At 50.9% G+C, this 27,724-nt stretch overlaps 1 protein-coding gene across 5 annotated transcripts in view; it reads right to left on the reverse strand.

The window, feature by feature from the left end:
- fam13a (family with sequence similarity 13 member A) overlaps positions 1–27,724 on the reverse strand; it is a 228,315-nt gene that overhangs the window by 117,698 nt on the left and 82,893 nt on the right. For 4 of the 5 annotated variants that reach the window (XM_038792722.1, XM_038792724.1, XM_038792721.1 and 1 more), the window contains one exon: positions 25,801–25,902. The exons of the other annotated variant lie outside the window; for it this stretch is intronic. In XM_038792722.1, the coding sequence (XP_038648650.1) occupies positions 25,801–25,902 (102 nt within the window). The remainder of the gene's footprint in view (positions 1–25,800; positions 25,903–27,724) is intronic. 5 annotated transcript variants of the gene reach the window in all.

The raw sequence follows: 27,724 nt of genomic DNA on the forward strand, positions 1-27,724 counted from the left end.
TCCCACAAGTCCTGAAAGACGTGCTGTTAGGTGAATTGGACATTCTGAATTCTCTCGTTGTGTACCCGAACAGGCTCTGGAATGTGGAGGCTGGGGCATTTTCAGAGTAACTTCATTGCAGTCTTAATGTAAGCCTACTTGTGGCAATTAAGATTATTTTATGTCTCTCTGCATCTACACTGTTGAATCCCTCAGTAATTTTAAACACCAGGAGTAACACATCCCTCAAACTGCTAAAGATACATTTTTGCAATCTGGCTTTCAAGATTTAAGCCTTTAAGCCTTGGATAACTTTGGTGATGCAAAGAATTCTAGTCATTGGTGGACCTCCCATGACATTACAGGTGGCCAGTGGGAGGATCTGGTCTTCAACAAGTCAAAGTGCCAGGAGAGATCAGAGTGGCATTTCTAGCAAAGTTAGGGACTCTATTCCATTCCACTCTGCTCCACCCTGCGTCTCTCACCCTGGTTTCCTCTCCTCTGCGAAGCCTTCCCCATGGGGCTTTGTCACAGCACGATGGGCCGAATGGTCTCAAGTCTGAGACATTAGCAGTTCAGTATATTCAGCAGTTCCAAACTAAGCTGCCCCTGAACAAATAGGTGGTGCTCACAGGAGCTTGTATTTGACACAGTGCAAAGAAAATTGAGAGGATAGAAGTGAATCATTCCCAAGCTGAATTTTTCTTGATAAGTCACGATGTGCAGTGATCGGAATGTGTGGAATTGTGTAAATAGCACCACCCATAATGATGATGTAAGGCAACACATGGCCACAAGTTGATGGGGAGAACATTCCGAGGAGTAACACCGTATTGCATATAGTTCAGCTGTATCCAATAAACCAGTTATTGTTTAGACATACCAATATCTCAAGCAACTATTCCTCAACTAGGCCAACCAACATTTTTTTTTATTTGTTCATGGGACGTGGGCGTCGCTGGCTGTGCCAGCATTTATTGCCCATCCCTAATTGCCCTTGAGGGGGCAGTTAAGAGTCAACCACATTACTGTGTGTCTGCAATCACATATAGGCCAGGCCAGTTAAGGATGGCAGATTTCCTTCTCGAAAGGACATTAGTGAACCAGGTGGGTTTTTACGACATGGTTTCATGGACATCATTAGACTTTTAATTCCAGACTTCTATTGAATTCAAATTTCACCACCTGTCAAGGTAGGATTTGAACCTGGGACCCCAGAGTACTCTGGGTCTTGGATTACTCGTCCAGAGACAATCCCACTATGCAACCTCCTCTCCATATGCCACCGCCTCAACATACAACAGAATTCACAGCTTTCCAGGGCGAGAATTCCAGATTTCCCTTTGTGTGAAGAAGTGTTTCATAAATGTCATAGAATTTACAGTGCAGAAGGAGGCCATTCGGCCCATCGAGTCTGCACCGGCTCCTGGAAAAAGCACTCCACCCAAGGTTAACACCTCCACCCTATCCCCACAACCCAGTAACCCCACCCAACACTAAGGGCAATCTTGGACACCAAGGGCAATTTATCATGGCCAATCCATCTAACCTGCACATCTTTGGACTGTGGGAGGAAACCTGAGCACCCGGAGGAAACCCACGCACACACGGGGAGGATGTGCAGACTCCGCACAGACAGTGACCCAAGCCGGAATCGAACCTGGGACCCTGGAGCTGTGAAGCGATTGTGCTATCCACAATGCTACCGTGTTTCCCGATTTAGATATAGAATTTACAGTGCAGAAGGAGGCCACTCGGCCCATCGAGTCTGCACCGGCATCAGACATGCGCCTGCACCCATATATACACATACACACGTGCACACAAATAGATACACATATGCATACATAAATACTCAGACATACACATTAACGCGTGCATGTATACAGATCATGTGCATGATTACACATCATATACACACAGATACAGACAAGCACAGGCAGAGAGACACACATTTGCAGATACAAACATGCACACGCATCTGGACACCTTCCCCCACCCCCACCTTTCTAACAAGTTGCAAATATATTAACCAGACTAGCAGGCACTAGCAATTAACCTTTTCTTCTTAAAGGTTTGATTCTTATACACTAACACGTGCATTTATACAGATCACGTGCATGATCACACATCATACACACACAGTTACAGACAAGCACATATATTTGAGCTCAGGGACTTGAGTGAGTGAGTGAGTGAGTCAGTGAATGAGTGGGTGAGTGATCGATCATGGCTGTGCTCTGAATGAAACATTTTGCACATAAATTCACCTTTCTAATATGGGAAAGCGCAGGTTTTAAATTCTGGGCTCCCTCCATGTTATTTTGACAATAGAATCCTCAAAAACAGCTCCACACATTCACAGGCCTGTTCTCTGGACTCATGCAAAATGAAACCCCAAACTAGAAGTGTCTTTCCCCCCCCAACAGTGTGAACTGGAGTAAGAATCACTCAACTCATCTGTGCAAAGAGAAGCAGAGTCAATGGGCGAGATTTTCCAGTTCCAACACCCGCCTAAAGTCAACAAACATTTGGCTGCTATCCAAGATTTCCTGCCCCATCTGCGCCTATTCCCACCACAGGCATGACTGTAAAATCCCAGCATTTCTGGTTAATGACCTTTCGTCAAGACTGTCACAGCATTGCTGAAAACAAGAGACATGTTGAAGCTTTTCACATTGCACCCATTCGCAAGAACACCAGGGTAAGGGAAAAACAACAATTTCTACTGTGTGAGTCGGGAATGCTGATTGGTTGGCAAGTGGACTCTGATTGGTAGGGGTACTGCCATGGAGTGCACCAGTTGATAGTGACTGACAGTTAACCGCCAAGAATTATTTGAAATTTAAATCAGGCAGCTTGACCCTGATTGATCAAGGCATTGCATTGAGGAACATGTTAGCAAATGGCTGTCACTTCTTTTGTTTAGCTGAAACAGGCATCTGCTTTCAGTCTGCAAAGAGCAGGTCCTGTGTATTAATATGTGTAGCTTCCAGTATTCGCAACCGTGTCAAACTGCGAGGCCGACTGACAATCTTGAATCGGTTGTCAGCATAATTCTTAGCGCACCGAGGATTATTTGGCAAATGCTGCTCAATTGCAGAATCACGTCTAATGTCGGACACTGTGTTTAGAATTTTGCAAGGATGGGATGGTTGGCTACGGTCTCTACATTACCTATCCCGAACAGCAGCTGGGTCATGCTGTCTGATTCAATCTGGAAATCTTTGGGATCTACCACCCACCTACCCAGCATCACACTGGCACTGAAATTCATAGACCGCATTATGACATATATTACCAGAGAATTGTCAGAATGAGGGGGGATTTTTACTGACCTGACTCGTAGGGAGCGGGTGGATCAGGACGTTGCACCAATTTGGGATTTCTCCCACATGCCGGGTCCGTGATTGGTTGACCGGCTTGGAGTCCAGCCTGATTGACAGCTTATTGAGCAGGGTATAGGGAGTGGGGAGGTTGGGGGGATGGGGGTGGTGCTGCTAATCCCATGAGCAGAGGAAGGGAAGGGGGGAAATCGGAGGTCTTGAGAGGAGGGGTTCCGAGACCCCGGGTAGTGGGAAGTCCGGAAGGAAACACCAGTAAAACGTGGAACTGAAAGGTGCCCGGAAAACTTGTCTAAACTGGCCTTGTGCAGTTTTACTGATTGGTACTGGGATTGGAAAATTTTACATTGTTTTTTCCTCCAAGGTTGGTGGGGGGGAGGGGGGGAGGAGAAATGTGCATGGAAGGATGTGGGGCGAGGAGAGGGGAGGCCTACTCAAAAGGATAATCAATTAATGGGTTGCACTGTAGCGCAGTGTTTGCACTGTTGCTTCACAGCTCCAGAGTCCCAGGTTCAATTCCCGGCTTGGGCCACTATCTGTGCGGAGTCTGCACATTCTCCCTGTGTCTGCGTGGGTTTCCTCCGGGTGCTCCGGTTTCCTCCCACAAGTCCCGAAAGACGTGCTTGTTAGATGAATTGGACATTCTGAATTCTCCCTCTGTGTACCCGAACAGGCGCCGGAGTGTGACGACTCGGGGATTTTCACAGTAACTTGATTGCAGTGTTAATGTAAGCCCACTGGTGACAATAAAGATTATTATTATTATACTCGCAGAGGTTTCTCAGATAGACATTTAGTCCAGCAGGTAGATGTGAAGCTATTTAATACACCAAGTCCTTCCTGAATGAAGCTGCCAGTTTCTGCAATGTTCGGGAAGTCCGACCAACACCAACTACCTGATCCAACTACATCCCCAACAGCGCCTGACTACGCCCTCCAACCCAACCACATCCCAACCTGACTACCTCCCACCACATGACTATCCACTCACGCACCTATCACCTGCCCACTCTACCCACCCATCCGTTTACCGAATCTTTCGCTAACATTCTAAGACTGGACCTTTAAGCTTCCCATACATCAGCGAAAGATGGGTGTGACCCGTTTTGCCCTGCCTCTACTCTGATCGAGTCCCCTGAGGGACAATGCACAGCGCATTTCTTTGACAATTGGGATCAGAAGATTCCCGAAGAAATGCGCAGCAGTGTCATTTCGGGAGAATCCCGGCGGTCCCGCTCAACACTGTCAACTGTTGGGGAGATTCAGGCCATTACTACAGTATTGCAGCAAAGAAGGAAGCTATTCGGCCCATCGACTCGGTACTGGTGAAGCTTGATTCCACCCTTTTGAACTTGCACAAATCACAAACATGTATCCTTGTGAAAGACGCTATCATTTTGTTTTACAAGTGGGGTCAACCCCCCCCCCCCCCGCTCTGATTGGACGGAATGCTGAAAGTGTCACTACATGACACCTCCAACGGCCCACACAGCCTTTAGCCAGAAGCCCCCCCCTCCCCCCCACCCAAACCCCACCACCCCCAATATTGGTATGACTAATAAACAACTGTGTTGAAAGAAAACGTGGGAAGGGAAGCTTTCCTTTTTTAAACGGTTTATTTCCTGGGTCATGTACAGCTTTTGGATTGCAGTGAGAATCCTAGAGGATGGACGTCCCTGCCTGGGTCTGCCTTCTCTTCAAAGCTACCTTTTCAAGTCTTGGGGCAAGGCAAGGCAACAACCGTTTGAAGATTCTTCGGTTTTGTACAATTAATCAAGAGTTTTGTACAATTATTTAAAACTCATCACCATTCATGAATGTTACTGATTCACACAGCGGAGAAGGGGGCTCTTCATTCGCTTGTGCCTGGTCTGGCTCTGTGAACGAGGTCTATCCTGCTCCCTCCATAAGACCATAAGACATAGGAGCAGAATTAGGTCACCCGGCCCATCAAGTCTGCTCCGCCATTCAATCATGGCTGATATTTTTCTCATCCCCATTCTCCTGCCTTCTCCCCATAACCCCTGATCCCCTTATTAATCAAGAACCTATCTATGTCTTAAAGACACTCAGTGATTTGGCCTCCGCAGCCTTCTGTGGCAAAGAGTTCCACAGGTTCACCACCCTCTGGCTGAAGAAATTCCTCCTCATCTCTGTTTTAAAGAATCGTCCCTTTAGTCTGAGATTTTGTCCCATGGCCCTACAACTATCTGTTGCTGAAGTATATGTCCTATTCCCTTTCGTCAGTCGCTTCCTTATAATCACCCCTTCAGAGATTCCAGATTCCAACTTGCTGAGTTGAGAAACAAAAAAAAACCTCACCTCCCCACCCTGGTCATTTTGATCCTGATCCTAACTCCGTGTCCCCTGCTTACCTGCTCTCCTGTGGCTGGAGACGGTTTGTGCGCCCCCTAGGAAGGAAGAGTCGTGTTTTATCACAGAAAAAAAAGGCCACGTTCACTCCCTGTGCAGGGGATGCCCGGCCGGACTTCAATATTGAGAGGGGACGAGGGCCACCCAAGTGGGAGCCGAGCTCCCTCTCTGGGCCCGGCACCCAGCTCCTGGGCCCGACTCAGCTCCGGGCAGGGCTTGTTAAAAGTCCCACACACAGCAACTGTGGGACACGTCTAACTGAGCGCAGGGAAAGAGTGAAGCCTTTGCCAGCTGGCCTTCCCACTCTGTGTTTGTTCCATTCACGGGACATTGTATTTGAGAGGCACAGCACTCCTGTTTACAGTTAAGCAGCACTCGATGCACTCAGCAGTTTTTGTTGTTCACATCCGGTCAGCACTGGGGGGGGGGGGGGGGGGGGGAATAGAAATTAGCGCAAAACAAATTAGCCCGGTTAAAACAAACAAAGAAAAAGTTGGTGCCGTTTAATTAGAATTGACTGAGCGTAACTCTTTCTACCAGCAGACAGTGACAATTGCAAGCTCTCGAAGGTAAAAGGGGGATCATGTTTCCTGTGATGGCAACGGGCCTAATGTTAATGAGGCCACTTAAGTTTCAGATGAATGATTATTAATAATTGACAGTCGCAGGGGCTAGACGGAAGGTACAGGTGAAAAATCCGACTTGGGAGCAGCGTAACAGGATGGGCGATGGAACTGAGTCAGAACCGTGGCCAGAAATCCCTCTGCGGGCGCTTGCTGCTCGAGTTCAGCCTGAGTGGGGCTTTCCAGGGGCTGATGTCACCAACCTCCGGCCGCTCCTCTGGAAAGACCTCTTCCTGCTGCACCTGCGTGGCACAATCAATCAGCCAAGGTGCCAAAACACTGTCAAAATCATTTGTATTTATATAGCGCCTTTCACAAAGCGTTTCGCAGCCAATACGCCTGAAGTACAGTCACTGCTGTGATCGGAAATGCGGTAGCCGCAAGCGGCAGGGGGAGGAGGGAGGTGAAGATCAAGGAGAAGGAGGAAGCGGAGTTGGGAGGGGAGATCAATTGGGGAGTATGGAGTGAGGCACTGCGTAGGGTAAATGGGACCTCCTCTTGTGTAAGGATGAGCCTGATACAGTTTGAGGTGGTGCATATGACTCGGGCGAGAATGAGTGGGTTCTTTCAGGGGGTAGCAGATGAGTGTGAGAGGTGTGGGCGGGGGCCAGCGAATCACGCGCACATGTTTTAGGGTTGCAAAAAACTGGGAAGGTTCAGGGCGGGAGTGTTCGCGGTCTTAGCCAGGATAGTGGAGGAGGAGGTGCAACCGGACCCTTTGGTGGAGATTTTTGGGGTTTCAGAGAAGCCGGAGCTCATGGAGAGGAGGAAGGCCGATGTCTTGGCCTTCGCCTCTCTGACTGCACAGCAGCAAATGTTGCTGGAGTGGCAGTCGGCATCGCCACCGGGGGTAGCGGCTTGGTTTGGTGACCTGTATGACTTCCCACGATCAGAGAAGATAAAGTATGAGTTAAGGGACTCAGCAGAGGGGGGGTTTGAGAAAAGGTGGGGGATGTTTTTGATCGTGTTTGAGGAGCTGTTTGTCGTGGGGGGAGGGTGAAAATGGGGGGAAACCTGTCCAGACTGTATAGATGATTGCTGGCAAGTATGTCTCCCGGGGTGTTTACGTGTTGTAACCTGTTTCGATACATGTTTGTAATAAAATACATTTTTAAAAAAGGAATTGCGATAGCCTGAGCACAGCAAGCTGCCACTACCAGTAAAATGCTGCTAGCTGATTATCCGCACAAGGTAAAAGCAAAATACCACGGACGAAGTCTGAAATAAAAACAGAAAGTGCTGGATAAACCTCGCAGGTCTGGCAGCATCTGTGAGCGAGAATCCGAGTTAACGGGTGAGATCTAAACGAATGGCGACAGAGTTCTGTAGCGTGCGCGATTAGCCGGGTCAATCGGAGGCCTCAGTAGGGGAACGTGCAGCCCAGGACTCACTTAGTCCCGTTTCCTGTGCCGAGGAGCTTCGCTCGCTGGAACTCCTCAGGGCAGCAAGAGATCGGGACGCAGTTTTCTAATGTCAGACTTTTGGCATAGACTGAGGAACACCAGGGCTTACCTCACAGCGAGTGCCATAGCCACTCCCCCCATTGATGCATCAAGCTCCTGGCTGGAGTGGTTAGCCCACAGTGGGTGAGAAAGGGCCCAGGCAGGCGGTGGGGCTCCGCACATCAGAGTCCTCATCGCCTATGAGGAACGGGCCCTGGAGATCGTGGGGTTGACCGAGGAGACAGCAGTCACCAGCAGTAAGCACCGGCCCGTGCTGCATGGGTGAGGATCCACTGCCCCTTCACCCAGATGACCTGTCTCAAGTGATAGTCCATGTCAGACAAAATGATCCTTTCCTCTCACTGACCACATGTCCACTCTCTCGCAGGATCCCCACCTGATGGTGCCGGGCCATCCGGGCAGCACAGTAGCATTGTGGATAGCACAATCGCTTCACAGCTCCAGGATCCCAGGTTCGATTCTGGCTTGGGTCACTGTGTGTGCGTGGGTTTCCTCCGGGTGCTCCGGTTTCCTCCCACAGTCCAAAGATGTGCAGGTTAGGTGGATTGGCCATGATAAATTGCCCTTAGTGTCCAAAATTGCCCTTAGTGTTGGGTGGGGTTACTGGGATATGGGGATAGGGTGGAGGTGTTGACCTTGGTTAGGGTGCTCTTTCCAAGAACCGGTGCAGACTCGATGGGCTGAATGGCCTCCTTCTGCACTGTAAATGCTATGATCCCGGGGTGATGTTACACTGACCCTGGGAGGATGGAATAGGGTAGTCGGGGAGGGTGTGTGTGTGGGAGGGTCAGGAAATTGGGGGGGGGGGGGGGCAGTGGGGTGAGGGGGTAATTGGGGGTGAAGGTGGGTTTGGGGGGAAGGAGGCAATGGGGCTAAGGACGGGGGGGGGGTGCGAGCTGAAGGACAAAGCCTCAACCTAGGAGAAGCGAGCGAGGATGAGGATCTACCCGGCCCTCGAGGCATGCTGGACCCACGCTGCCACCTGTCCCCCTTCCTCCAGCTGCTCCTATAGGTTCTCCCTGGGCTTGTCCTCCAGTCCCTCCCCAGACGAGGCCGCATGTCCCTCCTCCTCCTCCAGCATGTCGCCCTGCTGCTGTACCAGGTTGTGGAGGGCACAGCAGACCACCACAAAGTGGGAGATCCTCAGGGGGTGTACTGCAGGGCACCACCAGAGCAGCCCAGGCATTGGTGCCGGATTTTGAGCAGTCCGATGCACTGCTCAATGACAAAATGACAACTGCTCAGTGGCAGCATGGGCCTTGTTATAGCGGGTCTCCGCATTTGTCTCCGGCCTCCACACTAGCGTCATCAACCAGGCCCCCTTATCCCCCAAGAGCCAACTAGTCACCCTGGGGTGGTCCTCGAAGGTGCCAGGGATCTCCGAGCGTTGCAGGATGTAGCTGTCATGCATGCTCCCTGGGAAGCGTGCACACACGTGCATGGTCCGGAGGTGGTGGTCGCACACAAGTTGAACATTCAGGGAGTGCATCCCCTTCCTGTCAATGAAGGGCACTCCCTGATACTCCAGTGTGCGCAAGGCGACATGCGTGCCATCAATTACCCCCTGGACATGGAGCATCCCGGCGATGGCGGAGAATCCTGCTGCCAGGGTTTCTTGATGGGCTTGCTCCAGCTTGAAGATTCTGTCGTCAGCTGCCTGGGCAAACAGGACATCTGTGATCGAGACCATTCCATTACCAATACCATGGCGGCAAGGTGGCACAGTGGTTAGCACTGCTGCCTCACAGAGGCAGGAACCTGGGTTCGATTTCGGCCTCGGGTGAATGTCGATGTGGAGTATGCACATTCTCCCCGTGTCTGCGTGGATTTCCTCCGGGTGCTCCGGTTTCCTCCCACTGTCAAAAGATGTGCAATTAAGGTGGATTGGCCATGCTAAATTGTCCCTTAGTGCCCAAGGATGCGTAGGTTCGGTGGGGTTACGAGGATAGGGCGGGGGACTGGGCTTAGGTGGGGTACTCTTTCGGAGGGTTGGTGCAGACTCCATGGGCCGAATGGCCTCCTTCTGCAATGTAGGGATTCTATGGCTGATTATAGAACGAGGTTACCAGGATGGTAGAAGGCAAACTTAATGGACTATGGTTTTCATCCTCTATTTCTACAATTTCTATTCCATCTGGCAAAATGGCTGTCCTCAAACCTGCAAGAAACTGAAGATTGACCCTACTTGAGACACTGGCAGCTGGGAGCAATGTATCCTCCTCCATCACTCACGGCGAGGGAGGGGCGGTTCAGCCAGCATTCCCGCCCCTAATCATGGGACAGAACTAGTGACCAGTCACCCACCAATCAGTGTCTAGGGCCCACCAAGATCAAGTCATAAAAAAAAATATTTTTAATATTTTTATTTATTTATTTATTAATATTTTTTTAATTTTAAGGTTAATGTGGGGGGGCTGTTGGGTTACTGGTATAGGGTGGATACGTTGACTTGAGTAGGGTGATCATTGCTCGGCACAACATGTGTTTCATGTGAAGTTTCTACTTTAAAATATTAATAAAAATTAATTGCTTTTTTTTCTTTAAACTGAGTTACTTTGTTTTTCAAATAAATGTGTTTCATGTAAAGTTTCTACTTTAAAATATTATTTAATAAAAATTAATTGCTTTTTTCTTTAAAAACCTTTTATTTTGGCTATTTTAAATATTAATTATTTTACTTAATATACTATGCGGCCCTTTAAAATTGTGAATTTCTGAATGTGGCCCTTGCACGGAAAAGTTTGCCCACCCCTGGTCTAGATTCACACATGAGGAGCTGCTGTTCCTGTGGCACTGAGAGGATTTGCCAGTTCCTTCAATGTGGACAGCCATAATTTAAAAACAAACTTGACTTTCGTTGATTTTAGTTTAACCATATGAACCACATCTGACATTCGACCCAGTGCGGCACGGTGGCGTAGTGGTTAGCACTGCTGCCTCACAGCTCCAGCATCCCGGGTTCAATTCCAGCCTCGGGTGAGTGTGTGGAGTCTGCACGTTCTCTCCGTGTCTGCGTGGTTTTCCTCCGAGTGCTCCGGTTTCCTCCCACAGTCCAACGGTGTGCAGGTTCGGTGGACTGAACATGATAAGATGCCTCTTAAGTGTCCAAAAGATTAGGTGGCATCACTGCGTTACGGGGATAGGGTGGGGGGGGCGTGGGCCTAGGTCGGCTGCTCTTTCCAAGGGTCAGTGCAGACTCAATGGGCCGAATGGCCTCCTACTGCACTGTTGGGATTCTACGATACGACACAATCATTTTGAACAGATGCATTTGAGTTTCGGCACAAATATCCAGAGCGCCCCAGATGCCCAACGGTTTTGATTACCCTGAGGAATGTTTCATGTCGCGGACAGCGTTTCCAGTTAATTTCAGAGTGTCTGAAATTTTGTCATTGAGCTGACACAACAGTTAGATTACAGCACAGGGGAGCTGAAGTTAATATTTTTCACAGGTCACACGCAAACACGGAGGTAAACGGTCCAACCTTTGGACGAGATGTTGTACCGAGGCCCCGCCTGCCCTTTCAGGTGGACGCAGGAGGTCCCATGGCGCTATCTTGAAGAGGAACCAGGGAAGCTCTTCACAGAGTCTTCGGAGAATGGATATCCCTCAGTGAAAATCACCACGCGAGATGGCTATTAACACACTGCTGCTCATGGGAGCTTGCTGTGCCCACATTTCTTGCCATGTCTTCTACATTGCAACGGCTACCACACTTCAAAAGTACAATACTGGATGTGAAGTATGTGGAACGCCTTGAGGTTGGAGAGGAGCGCTTTATTTTTTTTTTAAAATAATTTTTATTGAAAATGTTTTACAAAATATATAACAGTAAACGACAACAATAAAACAACATAGTAAGCATAACACCCCCAAGACCGTAACAATGCATATATCGAGCCCCCCCCCACCCCCCCAAACCCGGTAAACAACTAGAGAACTTGAAAATAAATTAAATTAACTAAACATAGTCAACACCCCCCCCCCCCCCCACCTCTTTTCCCCCCCGGGTTGCTGCTGCTGCTGACCTAGTTCCCTATCGTTGAGCCAGAAAGTCGAGGAAAGGCTGCCATCGCCGAAAGAACCCTTGTACCGACCCCCTCAGGGCGAATTTGACCTTCTCCAGCTTAACAAAACCCGCCATGTCATTGATCCAGGTCTCCACGCTTGGGGGTCTCGCATCCTTCCACTGTAGCAAGATCCTCCGCCGGGCTACTAGGGGCGCAAAGGCCAGAACACCGGCCTCTCTCGCCTCCTGCACTCCCGGCTCCACCCCAACCCCAAAAATTGCGAGTCCCCAGCTTGGCTTGACCCTGGATCCTACCACCCTCGACATCGTCCTCGCCACCCCCTTCCAGAACTCCTCCAGTGCCGGGCATGCCCAGAACATATGGGCATGGTTCGCTGGACTCCCCGAACACCTGACACACCTGTCTTCGCCCCCAAAGAACCTACTCATCCTAGTCCCGGACATATGGGCCCGATGCAGCACCTTGAATTGGATGAGGCTAAGCCGCGCACATGAGGAGGAAGAGTTAATCCTCTCCAGGGCGTCCGCACATGTCCCATCCTCGATCTGCTCCCCCAGCTCCCCCTCCCACTTAGCCTTTAGCTCCTCCACTGATGCCTCCTCCACCTCCTGCACTACCTTGTAGATATCAGATACCTTCCCATCCCCGACCCAGACCCCCAAAAGCACCCTGTCATTCACCCCCCTCGCGGGAAGCAAAGGGAATCCCTCCACCTGCCGCCCAGCAAACGCCTTTACCTGCAGATACATGAACATGTTCCCCGAGGGGAGCTCAAATTTCTCCTCCAACTCCCCCAGGCTTGCAAACCTCCCATTAATGAACAGGTCCCTCAGCTGTCTGATGCCCGCCCTGTGCCACCCCAGGAACCCCCCATCAATGTTCCCCGGAACGAACCGATGGTTCCCCCTTAGCGGAGACTCCATCGAGCCCCCCACTTCCCCCCTATGTCGCCTCCACTGCCCCCAGATCTTGAGGGTAGCCGCCACCACCGGGCTCTTGGTATACCTCGCAGGAGGGAGCAACAACGGCGCAGTTACCAGGCCCCCCAGGCTTGTGCCTCCACAGGACGCCATCTCCAACCTTTTCCATGCTGCCCCCGCCCACTCCATCACCCACTTGCGCACCATCGACCGCCCAATAATACCCCGAGAGGTTGGGTAACGCCAGCCCCCCACCATCTCTGCCCCGCTCCAAGAAGACCCTCCTCACCCTCGGGGTCCCATGCGCCCAAACAAAGCTCATGATGCTGCTAGTCACCCTCCTAAAAAAAGCCCTAGGGATAAGGATGGGCAGGCACTGAAACAGGAACAAGAACCTCGGGAGCACCGTCATTTTGACGGACTGCACTCTACCCGCCAGCGACAGAGGCGGGTAGAGTGCAGTCCGTCAAAATGACCTTTTAAATTCCTCCTCCATCTGCTCCACAAGCCTGGTAAAATTAAGCTTGTGGAGAGTCCCCCAACTCCTGACCACCTGCACCCCCAGGTACCTAAAACCCTTCATTGCCCTCTTAAACGGGAGCCTACCAATTCCCTCTCCTGATCAACCAGGTGCACTACAAATACCTCGCTCTTACCCAGATTCAGCTTATAGCCCGAGAAGCTCCCAAACTCAGCCAACAGCTCCATCACCCCCGGCATTCCCCCCTCTGGGTCCACCACATACAGCAGCAGGTCATCCGCATACAGCGATACCCAATGTTCCTCCCCACCCTGCACCAGACCCCTACACCTCCCCAACTCCCTCAACGCCATAGCCAGAGGTTCAATTGCCAGTGCAAAAAGCAAGGGGGACAGGGGGCACCCCTGCCTGGTCCCACGGTAGAGCCTGAAGTACTCTGACCTCCTTCCATTAGTAGCTACACTCGCCATCGGGGACTCATAAAGCAACCTTACCCATTTGATGACCCCCTCCCCAAATCCAAACCTCTCCAGCACCTCCCACAGGTACCCCCACTCAACTCTATCAAAGGCCTTCTCTGCATCTAGCGCCACCACTATCTCCGCCTCCCCTTCAACCGCCGGCATCATAATAACATTTAACAACCTCCGCACATTCGTGTTAAGCTGTCTTCCCTTGCCAAATCCTGTCTGATCCTCATGTATCACCCCTGGCACACAGTCCTCTATCCTGGTGGCCAGGATCTTCGCCAGCAACTTAGCGTCCACATTGAGGAGCGAGATTGGCCTGTATGATCCACACTGCAAGGGGTCCTTATCCCGCTTCAGGATCAAAGAAATCAGCGCCTGTGACATCGTCGGGGGCAAAGCCCCCCCCCCCTCCCATGCCTCATGGAAGGCCCGCACCAACAGGGGGCCCACCAGGTCCGCATATCTTTTATAAAATTCCACCGGGAACCCATCCGGCCCCGGCGTCTTCCCTGACTGCATTTGGCCAATCCCCCTGACTAGCTCCTCCAACTCAATCGGCGCCCCCAGCCCCTCCACCAGCTCCTCCTGCACCTTTGGGAAACGTAGCCTGTTCAAAAAGCGCTCCATCCCCCCCCCCCCCCCCCCCCCCCCCCCCACCGGTGGCTCCGACCGGTACAGTTCCTCGTAGAAGTCCCTAAAGACCCCATTTACTTCTGTCCCCTTCCGCACCACATTCCCACCCTTATCCGTCACTCCATCAATTTCCCTAGCCGCATCTCGCCTATGGAGCTGATGCACCAGCATCCTGCTCGCCTTCTCCCCATACTCATAAACCGCGCCTTGCAGATTCCTCCACTGTGCCTCTGCTTTTCTGGTGGTCAGCAAGTCAAACTTGGCCTGCAAACTACGCCGTTCCCCCAACAATCCCTCCTCCGGGGCCTCCGCGTACCTCCTATCCACATCTAGGAGCTCCCCCACCAGTCTCTCCCTCTCCCTCCTCTCCCTCCTTTCCCTATGGGCCCGGATGGAAATCAGCTCCCCCCGGATCACTGCCTTCAGAGCCTCCCAGACCATCCCCACCCGGACCTCCCCCGTGTCGTTGGCTTCAAGGTACCCCTCAATACTTCCCCGGACCCTCCTACACACCTCCTCATCAGCCAGCATCCCCACATCCAGGCGCCACAGCGGGCGCTGGTCCCGCGCCTCCCCCATCTCCAGATCGACCCAGTGCGGAGCATGGTCTGAAATTGCTACGGCCGAGTACTCGGCATCCTGCACCCTCGGGATCAATCCCCTGCTCAGAACGAAAAAATCTATTCGGGAGTAAACCCTATGCACATGGGAGAAAAAGGAATACTCCCGCGCCCTCAGCCTCCCAAACCTCCAGGGATCCACCCCTCCCATCTGGTCCATAAACCCCCTCAGCACCTTGGCCGCCGCCGGCCTCCTACCCGTCCTTGAACTGGACCGGTCCAGTGGGGGATCTAGCACTGTGTTAAAGTCTCCCCCCATGATCAGGCCCCCCGCCTCCAGGTCCTGAATGCGGCCCAACATATGCCTCATAAAGCCAGCGTCATCCCAATTCGGGGCATACACATTAACCAGCACCACCTTCTCTCCCTGCAGCCTACCCTTCACCATAACAAACCTGCCCTCCTTGTCCGTCACCACCTCAGACGCCTCGAACGCCACCCTCTTCCCCACCAGAATCGCCACCCCCTGGTTCTTCGCATCTAACCCTGAATGGAAAACCTGCCCCACCCACCCCTTCCTCAGACGAACCTGGTCTGCCACCTTCAGGTGGGTCTCCTGGAGCATAGCCACGTCCGCCTTCAGCCCCTTCAAATGAGAAAATACCCGAGCCCGCTTAACCGGCCCATTCAGCCCCCTCACGTTCCAGGTGGTCAGCCGGAGAAGAGGGCACCCCGCCCCCCTCCCCCGCCGACTAGCCATAGCCCATCGACTGCTCGCCCCAGGCCAGCACACCCCGCCTGACCCGTTCCCCATGACGATAGCGCCTCTCCTCTACCCCCCCGGCCCACACCAGCTCCTTCCTGGCCATTCCAGCAGCAACCCAAAACCAGTAGAGACCACGCCCCCACCGCCAGCTCCACCCCCCCCTGCCCCGCAGCGCGGGAAACCAGAGGAAAGCCCGCGCTTTCACACTGCCCCAACCCACCCTTCTGACGCAGCTCCCAAATACCAGCTCCACCCCATTCCCCCAGCCCCGTACAGAAAAAAAAAACCCCAACATCCCCCGCATACCACAAAACCATACCCAACAGAACCACAGAGCAAGAATCAGCATAGAAAAAACCTATCAAAATTACAACAACAGCAACAGCAAAAACAGCAACAACAGTAGTACACAGGACCCCGCAGCCCCCAGACCCTAGTTCGAGTCCAGCTTCTCCGCCTGCACAAAGGCCCACGCCTCCTCCGGGGACTCAAAGTAGTAATGCCGGTCCTTATATGTCACCCACAGACGCGCAGGCTGCAGCATTCCAAATTTAACCTGCTTGTTATGAAGCACCGCCTTCGTCCGGTTAAATCCGGCCCGCCGCTTAGCCACCTCCGCACTCCAGTCCTGATAGATTCACACTACCGAGTTCTCCCACTTACTGCTCCTCTCCTTCTTGGCCCAGCGCAGCACACGCTCCCGGTCACTGAACCGATGGAACCGCACCAGCACCGCCCGCGGGGGTTCATTCGCCTTGGCCCTCCTGGCGAGCACTCTGTGGGCTCCCTCAAGCTCCAGGGGCAAATGGAAAGACCCCGCCCCCATCAACAAATTCAGCATCGTGGCCACATAGGACGGCAAATCCGACCCCTCCAGCCCCTCCACAAGGCCCAGGATTCTAAAATTCATCCGTCTCGTGCAAAAGTCCAGCTCCTCCAAGCGGTCTTGCCACTTTTTGTGAAGTGCCTCGTGCATCTCCACCTTCCCCACGAGGACCACGGCCTCCTCCTCCCGATCAGCGGCCTGCTGCTGCAACTCCTGAATGGCTGCCCCCTGGGCTGTCTGGGTCTCAAGCAGCTTGTTGGTAGTCGCATTCAGGGAGTCCAGCAACTCAGCCTTCAGCTCCGCAAAACAGCGCAGGAGAGCAGCTGGGTGAGCACCATAAATTCCGGGGAATGTTCCTCCAAGCACCTTCCCCCACCGGGAATCGCCAAAACAGTGCCGTTTGGGGCCCTAAAACGGGCCCGAAAGTCCTTTGATAGCGGGAGCTGCCGAACATGCGGCTTAGCTCCGCATCACCGCAACCGGAAGTCCCGAGAGGAGCACTATATTAATGTAAATCTTTCTTTGAAAATGCTCATACGCAAACATAAACAGGCACACTCTCAGTCATTCATATTTACTCACATGCACACACATATATATATGCATATATATGACTCCCACACACGTACATACTCTAACCCACATGCACACACATTAATACACACATATATACATATATATATAACTCCCACACACGTACATACTCTAACCCACATGCGCACGCATTAATACACACATATATACATATATATATAACTCCCACACATGTACATACTCTAACCCACATGCACACACATTAATACACACATATATACATATATATATAACTCCCACACACGTACATACTCTAACCCACATGCGCACGCATTAATACACACATATATACATATATATATAACTCCCACACACGTACATACTCTAACCCACATGCACACACATTAATACACACATATATACATATATATATAACTCCCACACACATACATACTCTAACCCACATGCACACACATTAATACACACACATATATTCATATAACTCCCGCACACATACATACTCTAACCCACATGCACACACATGCACTAACCCACAAATGTGCATGCACAGACACACACAGAATCACTCTAATTTTTATAACTGTACTCTACCATCTCATCACATGGTTTGGTTAAAGAGCAGAAACAGTTACATGTGTCCTGGAACACTTTGACCTCAGCTGGGTCTGTGTCGGGAGCCAGCACAGTGCAATCGCATTGTAATGCGCAACAGCCCGACTACAGTTAAACCAGCTTTCTGCTGCCTTGCCCAGCGATCGAGTTGCTTTACCTACCCCTGGTGTCTGCTGGTGGTGGTGGTGGGGTGGGGGGGTTTTCTCTCTTTGTTGTAAGCTGCTCCAGCTGATGTGTGAAATTAAGTTCCCCAGCAGATTTCAGTATCGTTAAATGGCAGCGATTTTTTTTTTTCTTTTTAATCATCTGACTTTGCACTGCGTACACACCCTGAATTCCAACGCATAATCGGACTAAAGATCCAAAGTATAATTAGGGAAGAGATAAGACTGGGCACAGTGTGTTGAGTTACGGGGCCTCTTTGTAAACAGCGACTCGAATTTGCTTGTTGTTTTGCGTTATGGCACATTACTGTATACACAAAACAGATAACTTCCCAATATCTTGACCTTGACGGAAACAAAAGGCAAAGCAGCTTACCTGTGTTTCTAGAATCAGTGTTCGTGCGGTTTTAATTTAACCCTTCACGTGCTGAATTTCTGGTGGCACGAATTAAAAGAAAGGTGCGATAAACTCGGAGGAGGGCTGGCTCGTGAAAAAATGACCGAGCCGAAGTTCGTTCGGCTTTTCCTCCGGCCCGAGCATTTGATCACTTTTGGTCACAGTGATTGAAAGAGGGGACAATCGTTACCAGGCCCAGTTTGAGACAGAGGCTGAAGTGGTTTCAAAAGGCATTGGTGTCAGAATGTGCCACACGGCTGTGGGGGCTCTGTTTGTCTGTTTGGGACTTTGAGAGTTGACCTGGCTCTTGGCCTCTTGTCAGTCCTGGGATGGAGGAGGAGGGAGGGAGGGGGGGGGGGGGGGGGGGGGGGGCGTCCCTGGCCAGAAATTGTGGTTTCTCCCAAGATACATTGAGATGTTGGCCCTTCTTCCATGGCAAAGGTTGCTCCATGCTGTTAGGTAGCAGTTCAGAGAGGTGGCTTTCTATTTCGAGATCAGGTAAAAGAGTCACCCACATTGATGCGGCAATAGACTCGCATATAGGTGAGACAGGACATTGGGCGGTATTCTCCGCTCCCGATAAAAATCGGGATGGCCGTCGTGAAATCAGCTGAGCTTCACAACGGCCTCGGGGCTCGCTCCCCGCACCTAATTCACCCCCACCCGGGGGTCTAGGAGCGGGCCCCCATCGTTCCCAGCCGCGACCTTGTCGCGCCGGAAATGACGCGGAAACGGCGCTTTTCTGATGTCATCCGCGCATGCGTGGGGTGCCGGTTCCAACCTGCGCATGCACGGATGACATCAGCGCGCAGACGGCACGAACCCGCGCATGCGCGGTGCCGTCTTTCTCCACCGCCGCCCGGCAAGGCGTGGCGGCTTGATCTTGCCGGGCGGCGGAGGGGAAAGAGTGCGTCCGTTTTGGACGCCGGCCAGACGATCGGTGGGCACCGATCGCAGGCCTGTCCCCTCCCGAGCACAGTCGCGGTGCTCCCGTCCAAATCGGGCCTCTAGATGCCCCAAACGGGCATCTGGCGCCCGTTTCACGAATGCAGCGAACAGGTGTGTTTGCTGCCGTGGTGAAACGGGCGTGAAGGGCCGGCCGCTCGGCCCATCCCGGGCTCGGAGAATCGCCGTTCAGAGCGGCGATTTTTCCGAGCCCGGGGGGGGGGGGGGGGGGGGGGGGGGGTTGCATGGCGCGCCAGTGGGGCGTAAAAAATGTCGGGAGGCCCTCCCACGATTCTCCCATGCCACGTGGGGAGAATTCCACCCATTAACTTTGGAAAATCTGACATCTTCATGATCACTTTTACTGGGACCTGCTCTTTATTTCCAGATAATTAAAACTGAATTTCAATTCTCAAAATACAACAGTTGGATTTGACCTCATATCTTCGGAGATTATTACTCCATGTTACCATATCGATTATGTTGGGGGACGGGATGGGGAGGATGGTCAGAATCCTGAACCACTTTGGTGCAACTGTATTCAAGTAAGGTGCCCAAATTGCCAATAATGTTAACTTGAAGAGATTGCTGCAGTTATAGAATCATAGAATCCCTACGGTGCAGAAGGAGGCCATTCGGCCCATCGAGTCAGCGCAGCCCGCTGAAAGAGAACCCCACCCAGGCCCACTCCCTTGCCCTAACCCCGCAACCCCACCAAAACGTAGGGGCAATTCAGCATGGCCAATCCACCTACCCTGCACATCTTTGGACTGTGGGAGGAAACTGGAGCACCCGGAGGAAACCCACACAGACACGGGGAGAATGTGCAAACTCCACACAGACAGTGACCTGAGGTCGGAATCAATCCCAGGTCCCTGGCACTGTGAGGCAGCCGTGCTAACCGTTGTGCCACCATGCCACCCCTTTTTTTGTTATCTCCAAACTTTCATTGAGCGTTCATAAACAAGTGTCCAGCCCAAGGACCCATTATTGATTTGGTTTTCCCATTCGATGAGGTAACCATCTAGTACTTCATAGGTTGTGATATGCACTTTGGGATTGTGAAGGGTACATTATATGTATTTTTAAAAATTTAGACTACCCAATTCTTTTTTTTCCAAATTACGGGGCAATTTTAGCGTGGCCAATCCACTTACCCTGTACATCTTTGTTGGGTTGTGGGTATTTGACCCACATAGACATGGGGAGAATGCGCAAACACCACACGAACAGTGACCTGGAGCCAGGGTCGAACTGGGGTCCTTGGCCACGTGAGGCAGTAGTGCTAACCACTGCGCCCCCTTGTCACCCCTTGAAAGGTACATTAGAAAAATAAATTCCTTCTTTCAAGGTAATCGTACGTTAATGAGGTGGTTGGACAGTGATGAACCACTGCAGGAGTTTGACTGAAATGAGCTGGGTTTATAAATTGATAAATGCAGAGTCATTGAGATAGTCACACTTCAATGTGGTACGAGGAGTTCATTGAAATCCCGGGACTTCCCAAAAATAGCACCTTTCAAACTGATGTCCATATTGATGGAAAGTGGTCATCATTAAATGGTTTGGACCATTACAGGCCCCGGAAACTGTCATTGAGTTGTCGGCAGTTTGGAGATGGTAACATCTAGGATGCCTTCTGTGTGGGTCTGTGGCATTTGTTGGTGTCAGCCTTCCATCTGTAAGACGACGGTCTGTGGCCACGGCGGTCAATTCTGTGTTAAGCATCACCTGGTGTGGCCCAGAAGCCCCACTCTGGCACAGCGGATTCGCTTCAGAGGAAGATAGTTGGACGGGGAGATGCATGATTCGCTGGCCTCGGTTTTTTTTTTCTGGGCCCTCTCTGTGGTCAGCTGAACTTTTCATTTCTGATCACCTCTTCCAATACCCTTCCCAGCAGTCAGCCCCCTGGGGTCATGGCAGTCAGTGGCAATGTCGGCCATCTTAATATCTTGCTTGCAGGCGTCTTACAGAAGAGCAATGGACGCCATAAGAGTTTGTGACCCGATAGCCAGTTCACCCTATGGAAGGTCTTTGAGTATACATCCATCTGAGGAATGTAACTGAGCCATCACAGGTTGACTGAGCAACGAGCGTCTGTTTGTGGATATAAAGGGTGGAATTACAAGCAAACACTTGCATATGGTTTGCACAGTAGCAGCCCATTAAGGAAGTTCTCAGCGATCTGACTCACATCTACTACTTCAATTAAAAATAAGCATGGTTTATATAAGCAAAAGGAAGAATCCATCAGAAGAACAGGAACATGGAATACAATCGGTGGTTGTCATGACGCCAGTTTTGTTTTTAAGAAATTATTAATAAGAAGGCAATGTAAACGTTGACCAGCAAAGAGATGATACAGCACAATTTAGAAGAACAGGAGGTGATCCCATTGAAACATATAAAATTCTTAAGGGGCTTTCTGGGGAGAGGGGTGGTTTCCCCAGGATGGGTGGGTGTGGAACATGGAGTCACAATCTCAGAATAAGGGGCAAGACATTTAGGGCTCAGATGAAGAGACATTTCTTCGTTTGAAGGGGTGTGGATCTTTGGAATTCTCGACCCAAGGAGCTATGGATGCTTGGTCATTCAGTATTCGAAGCAGAGGCCGAAAAATCTTTGGATACAAAAGGAATTAAGGGGTATGGGGATTGAAGGCGAAGGTAGAAGATTTGCCATGATCATATTTTATGGCAGAGAGGCTTTGAGGTGTTAAATGGTCTACTTTTGTTCATAGACCAAATTAGTGTGTTGAGGTAAATCAGATGGCATGGATCAGCCGAAGTTTAAAAGGCAAATAACTCTTTGTCTTCAAATGACTGATAAAATCATAGAATCCCTACAGTGCAAAAGGAGGCCATTCGGCCCATCGAGTCTACACAGACCCTTTGAATGAGCACCTGGGCCCATCGAGTCTACACAGGCCCTTTGAATGAGCACCCGACCAAGGCCCACTCCCTCACCGTATCCCTGTAACCCCATTACTCCACCTAACCTTTTGGACACTGCAGACAATTTAGCATGGCCAATCCGAAAATCAAAGGCCTCATTCTCACGGGCCCCCTATGTTCTGCCCGTCAATCCTCCTGGTTCTGCCAGAGTACAAATAAGTCACGATTCAGTAAGCGCGGGGGGGGGGGGAACACAACTGACTCAAAACACCGTCCAATGTGACTTTTGTACCCTCCCTTAATTTTTCTTATTTAAAAAAAATTGTACTCGAGGAAATATGAGACTGGAAGCAACGATGTAGAAAAGAACACCCTGTGGTTTAACACGTCAGGGGAGACCCACTGCCCATATGAATCACATGAGTGATGGAAACAATGAATATTGACCAGCATCTGATTGCTTGATTGTCTCATGTTTTTAGTTTATGTGACAGGTCTTTGAAAGATTGGAGCTGTGATGCCTGGTTCAATGAGAATCTGGTTTACCTGGTCTTATAATTCCCCTTTGCCCTAAAAATGAATCAGGATAATGCTCTGGGGCAGGCATTTTCAAAGTGGGGCTCGCGACCCACGGATGGGGTCGCTGGTGGGTGTTGGGAGGGTCTTGGAGCCATCCATCGCGGCGTTCCCGATCGCTGAATTCCGGCGCAACGGCTGCAGCAGCCGGCTTTAAAAAATGCCGCCAGCGAGCGGCTTTAAAATTGACGGCCGCCACCGGCAAAAAAAATGCAGCCGCCCTGTGGCGTGGGTCGTCAAGGTCGACCGCCGTGGGTCACGAAGGATGGCCGGTTGGTAAAATGAGTCCTGGGCAAAAAAAGTTTGAAAAACACTGCTCTCGGAGGCTCGTCTGATAACTCAAGAGGGCTACATGGGAACAACAGTAGGCCATTCAGCCCTTTGAACAGATTGAATGTTCCACCATAAAAATAGATCACAGCTGTTCTGAAGCTCAGCTTCATTAATCTTCAAATTCCTCAATACCATCACTCAATACAGTTCTATCTATCTCTCTATCTAACCTTCAGATAGCCTCCAATTGTCTCAGCAGTCACCGTCTTGTTGAGGGCTAGGGGGTGGGGTGAAAGTAGGGGAGAATTCAGGGTGAAAAACTGGTTCCCGATTCAACTGAAAGATGAGCTAATCTGTGCGGGATAACCAGTAACCCCGCATTTATCAGCCTAAAAATATGACCCTGTGAACAGAGTAATCACATGTGTGGTGGATACCTCTGCGCTAGGTGGAAGACCATGGAACATTGAGCTTTGAAGGTTGGTTGCGAGCACTGGGAGGTCAGTAGGAAAGTAGGTCTGATTCGAGGGCACTGACGGGGATCTCCCCACGAGATGGCATTCATGAAAAGAGGCAGGAGAGCTTTGCAAGGCCGGTGCTACAAAATAACTCCAAAACCCTTGCCCTAACTTTGAAACTGTTTCTTCTCCCTGAACTTTGAGATCGGAACACTCACAATGTTGACTACAAATGTGGCTGGCAACAAAAAGTTACTTTTGGCCAGAGAGGACTCCGGGCCAGAACGGAAAAAGGACTTTCATACAGCGGAATGCGAGAGAAAGGGTCTCTCAGGTGAATTTTCCTCATGGGGTAACATTAATATCTCACTAGAATGTAAAGGCAGTCGTTGGGCAGCACAGTGCTGGAGTATTGTTGAAAAAGTACATTTTGTTGAAGCTTTTCATTTTGTACTCATCAGGACAATCACAGAATACCAATGTCAGGAGAAACAACAGCTTTATACGGCATGAGAAGAAAGTGCTGATTGGTTTGCGAGTGGACTCTGATTGGTCAAGCAGTTGCCAAGGAGAATCCAGCAATCAATGGCGACTGACAGTTAACTGTCAAGCAGTGTAAAGGGTGCAAGACTGAATAAGTATCTTTAAGATTCTCAATCTTCCAAAGCTAAAGGGCTGGATTCTCCGCTACCCGACGCCAAAATCGCGTTCAGCGGCGGGGCGGAGAATCCGCTTTGGCATCAAAATCGGCAGCGGCGCTTCTTTTAATTCTCCGCCCTCCGAAAATTGGCATACGCATGGAGTACGCCACGCCGAGCATCCACCGCCTCAGGACATTGCCTGAGGCCCACCCCGTGATGCTCCGTCCCTGACCGGCCGAATTCCCGACAGCGTGGGACTCTCGGGAACCTCGCGATGCAGCTGCGGAAACAGTCCGGGGCCACCACAGTCGGGGGAGGGCCGATCAGCGGGCAGGGGGGGCTTCAATCGGGACTGCGGGCAGTCCGGGGCGTGCAAGCGGCCGGTGCTTGACACTATTTTGGCGGTCCAGATCCGTAGACTGAGTCCTCCATGGAGCACGGCGCGGTCGCTGGAGGCGCCGCCCTGCGTATGCGCGGCCTCTGACCCGGAAGTGCTGGGGGCCGTATCAGCAGTTAGAGCTGTGAGCTCTATGCCGGCTCCCTGCTAGCCCCCAGCAAAACAGGGAATCTGGTTTCCCTGGCATAAAAGACCACCATTTTCCCGTCGGCGTGGGGACTTTGTCTCCAAAACGGAGAATCCAACCCAAGGTCTTTGCTAATGACTCCACGAAGCCTAAGAAGTACAGGATGAAGGACAATCAAGAGTACACTCATTGCCAGGGTACTCATACCAACTTATGGCAATGGGAATGGTGGATGCTTGACAACAATTAACCAGCACCCCCCCCTCCCCCCCCGCTCTTAGGGGTACATCTGGCAGCTACCGCTGGGCTGCAATAGTCAGGGAAGGTTGGGAAAACGGAGCTGAAAAACAGGAATTCACACCCACAAAGATTGTGAGACAAAGAATAAAGCCACATAGATTAGATCAGACATTGTCAAACTCGGGGGCGTGACCCGCGGGTGGGTCGCGGGCGGGTGTCGGAAGGGTGGGCGGAGCCGTCCGTTGCAGCGTTCCCGATCGCGCAAATCTGCGTGCAACAGCCGCAGCAGTCGGCTGTTAATAACGCCGGCTGCTAGCTGCCTTCAAAATAGTCGCGAACATGTAAAGAATATGCGGCCCCACTGCGCATGCATGCCAGATTATCGGCGCGCATGCGCAAAACTACGCACATGTGCGCCGAAAATCGGGCACGCATGCACACTTTTTAAAAAACGGTCGCAGCTTTTTGTTTTACAAGTTCGCGGGGGGGGGGGGGGGGGGGGGGGGGGGGGGCAGGGTTTATTCATTTTATTCATTTATTTTGAAAAAAATTTATTTTATTCATTTTATTTGTTTTACAATTTTGGGGGGGGCTTTTATTTGACAAGATTTTACAGGAATAAAATGCAGAACTCTGGACAATTGGAGACTCCATACTTTCCAAAATCTGAAGGCTTCACCTTCATCCAACAGCTTGCATTGGAGAAACGTTTACGAGGGCCAAAGCGACCCAAAACCATTTCCTCCATTTATGTCAGCAGCAAACAAGGTAAGAGAAAATGGTGGGTCGCGCATGTCAGCTGGCGTAGGCCACGAAGGTCGGCTGGCGTGGGTCGCAAAGGTTGGCCGACGTGGGTCGCGAAGGTCGGCCGGCGTGGGTCGCGAAGATCGGCCGACGTTGGTCGCAAAGGTTGGCCGACGTGGGTCGCGAAGGTCGGCCGGGTTGGGTCCCGAAGGTTGGCCGGTTGGTACAAATGGGTTGGCGGAAAAAAAGTTTGAAAAACACTGGATTAGATCATTCGGTAAAACAGATCACAAACAATGATGCAAACCTTTATTCTCTTTGGCAGCGATCTTGTTGCTTCGGCAGTTAAATCACTTGGCGGCAGTGGACAGGGTCTGACTGGGAAAGCCACATCACCATCATTGGCTTCCTGTGGAAGTAGTTACACATGAAGCATGTAATGAATTGAAAGCAGAACAAAAGCACAAGTAGAGAAAGCCCACACTTAGAAATAAATGACGCCGTGTTTTGAGCTCTGCCAGATTCAGGCGGAGGTCCAGGAAAAGCAAGTCAAGCAACTAAATCCTGCTGAGAGCTGGTTGGTCAGGATTGTAAAATTGGTGCTCACTGTAAAAAGACGTTGGATGGGTACGCTACCTTGAAGTCGTTGCATTTATTTGAAGGTAAGGCCAAATGGTTCAAATCCCAAACTTCTCACTTTTTAAAAACTTACTACGTATTTCAACTCAGCCCTAAGGCAGTGAGCAGGAGATAAGTTGAGGCACACGACTGTAAACCTTCAACAGCGCTTTGGTTCAACCTTCTGTGTTGCCAAATGCGAATCGAAAAAGCTATTTCATAGTCGATCGAAATGGCACGTCAGTCGCAGCACATTCCGCGGGGCTTCTCTTCAAATTGTTCACCACACTCAGCCATTAACTAATGTTAAACACATTCCTACCGAAGTGCGATTGGCAGCCTTTCAACTGGTCCTTTTAAACATGTTTTTATAACTTTGTTATGGTGAGTTATTGGAAGGCTGTCAGCTGTGCTAAATCTTGAGTAGCAGACAAAGAGAAAAAAATATTCGAGGTCAAATGATGATTTGATTGAATGTTTCGGTGTGGCAATCCACCAGAGAAGGCTTGAAGTTCAATTCAGCAGCATAATAAAAATCTTTATTAGTGTCACAAGTAGGCCTACACTACATTGAAGTTACTGTGAAAATCCCCCATTCGTCACATTCCGGCGCCTGTTCGGGCACACAGAGCGAGAATTCAGAATGTCCAATTCACCTAACAAGCACGTCTTTCGGGACTTTGTCGGAGGAAACCGGTGGGAACCCACGCAGACACGGGGAGAATGTGCAGACTCTGCACAGACAGTGGCCCAAGCAGGAATCGAACCTGGGGACACTGATGCTGTGAAGCAACAGTATGTCCCAAACCCCATAACATCCACCCGTTCGAAGGCCAGCACGTCCACGGGAATACCATCACCTCCACATTCCCCTCCGATTCATACCACATCCTGACTTGGGAATGTATCACAGTCGCTGGGTGTTCATCCTGGATCTCCCAACCTGGCAGTACTGTGGACGTACTTACGTCAAATGGACGACACTGGTTTAATGAGATGGCTCACCGTCATCGTCTCCAGGGCAACTTGGGATAAGCTATAAATACTGGCCTTGCCAGCAATGCCCACAACGCACAGAGATATGGGTTGAGCCAAAATTCACAGCTTTTCAACCCTTTTGTCATACCCTCTTGTGATTGAATTGACAATATTCTGGCGATAGCAGGAGTTAGATCTATAAGGTTTCCCTGTTTGAGCAACTCAAGGATGACTCGTGGTTGGGAAAGAGTTGGAGGAGCTTCACTTTTTCTGTTATCTTGTTCCATCTGCTTGCTGAGTGGAAAGCGTTGGGATTGGATTCAAAATAAGGGACCTTGGGTGGGATTCTCCGGTCCCCCAGACGCATGTTTCGCCGCGCTGCACCATTCGCTGGCGGCGGGAATCTCTATTCCTGCCGCTTGTCAATGGGATTTCCCATTGAAGACACCCACGCCGCCGGGAAACCCATGGGCAAGGGTGCGGTGCCAGTGGGAAAAGAGAATCCCAATGCTAGGTGGGGCATTCATGGCATTGGAGGGAATCGCAGCCAAAATATCTAGAAACAGCTCCTCTAAGGTCAGAGGTTACCTGATGGTCGGAAGGACAACATACAGAGGCCAGGTTTGATCAGCCTG

This window comes from Scyliorhinus canicula, chromosome 3 (assembly GCF_902713615.1).
Source record: "Scyliorhinus canicula chromosome 3, sScyCan1.1, whole genome shotgun sequence".
Classification (NCBI taxonomy): domain Eukaryota; kingdom Metazoa; phylum Chordata; class Chondrichthyes; order Carcharhiniformes; family Scyliorhinidae; genus Scyliorhinus; species Scyliorhinus canicula.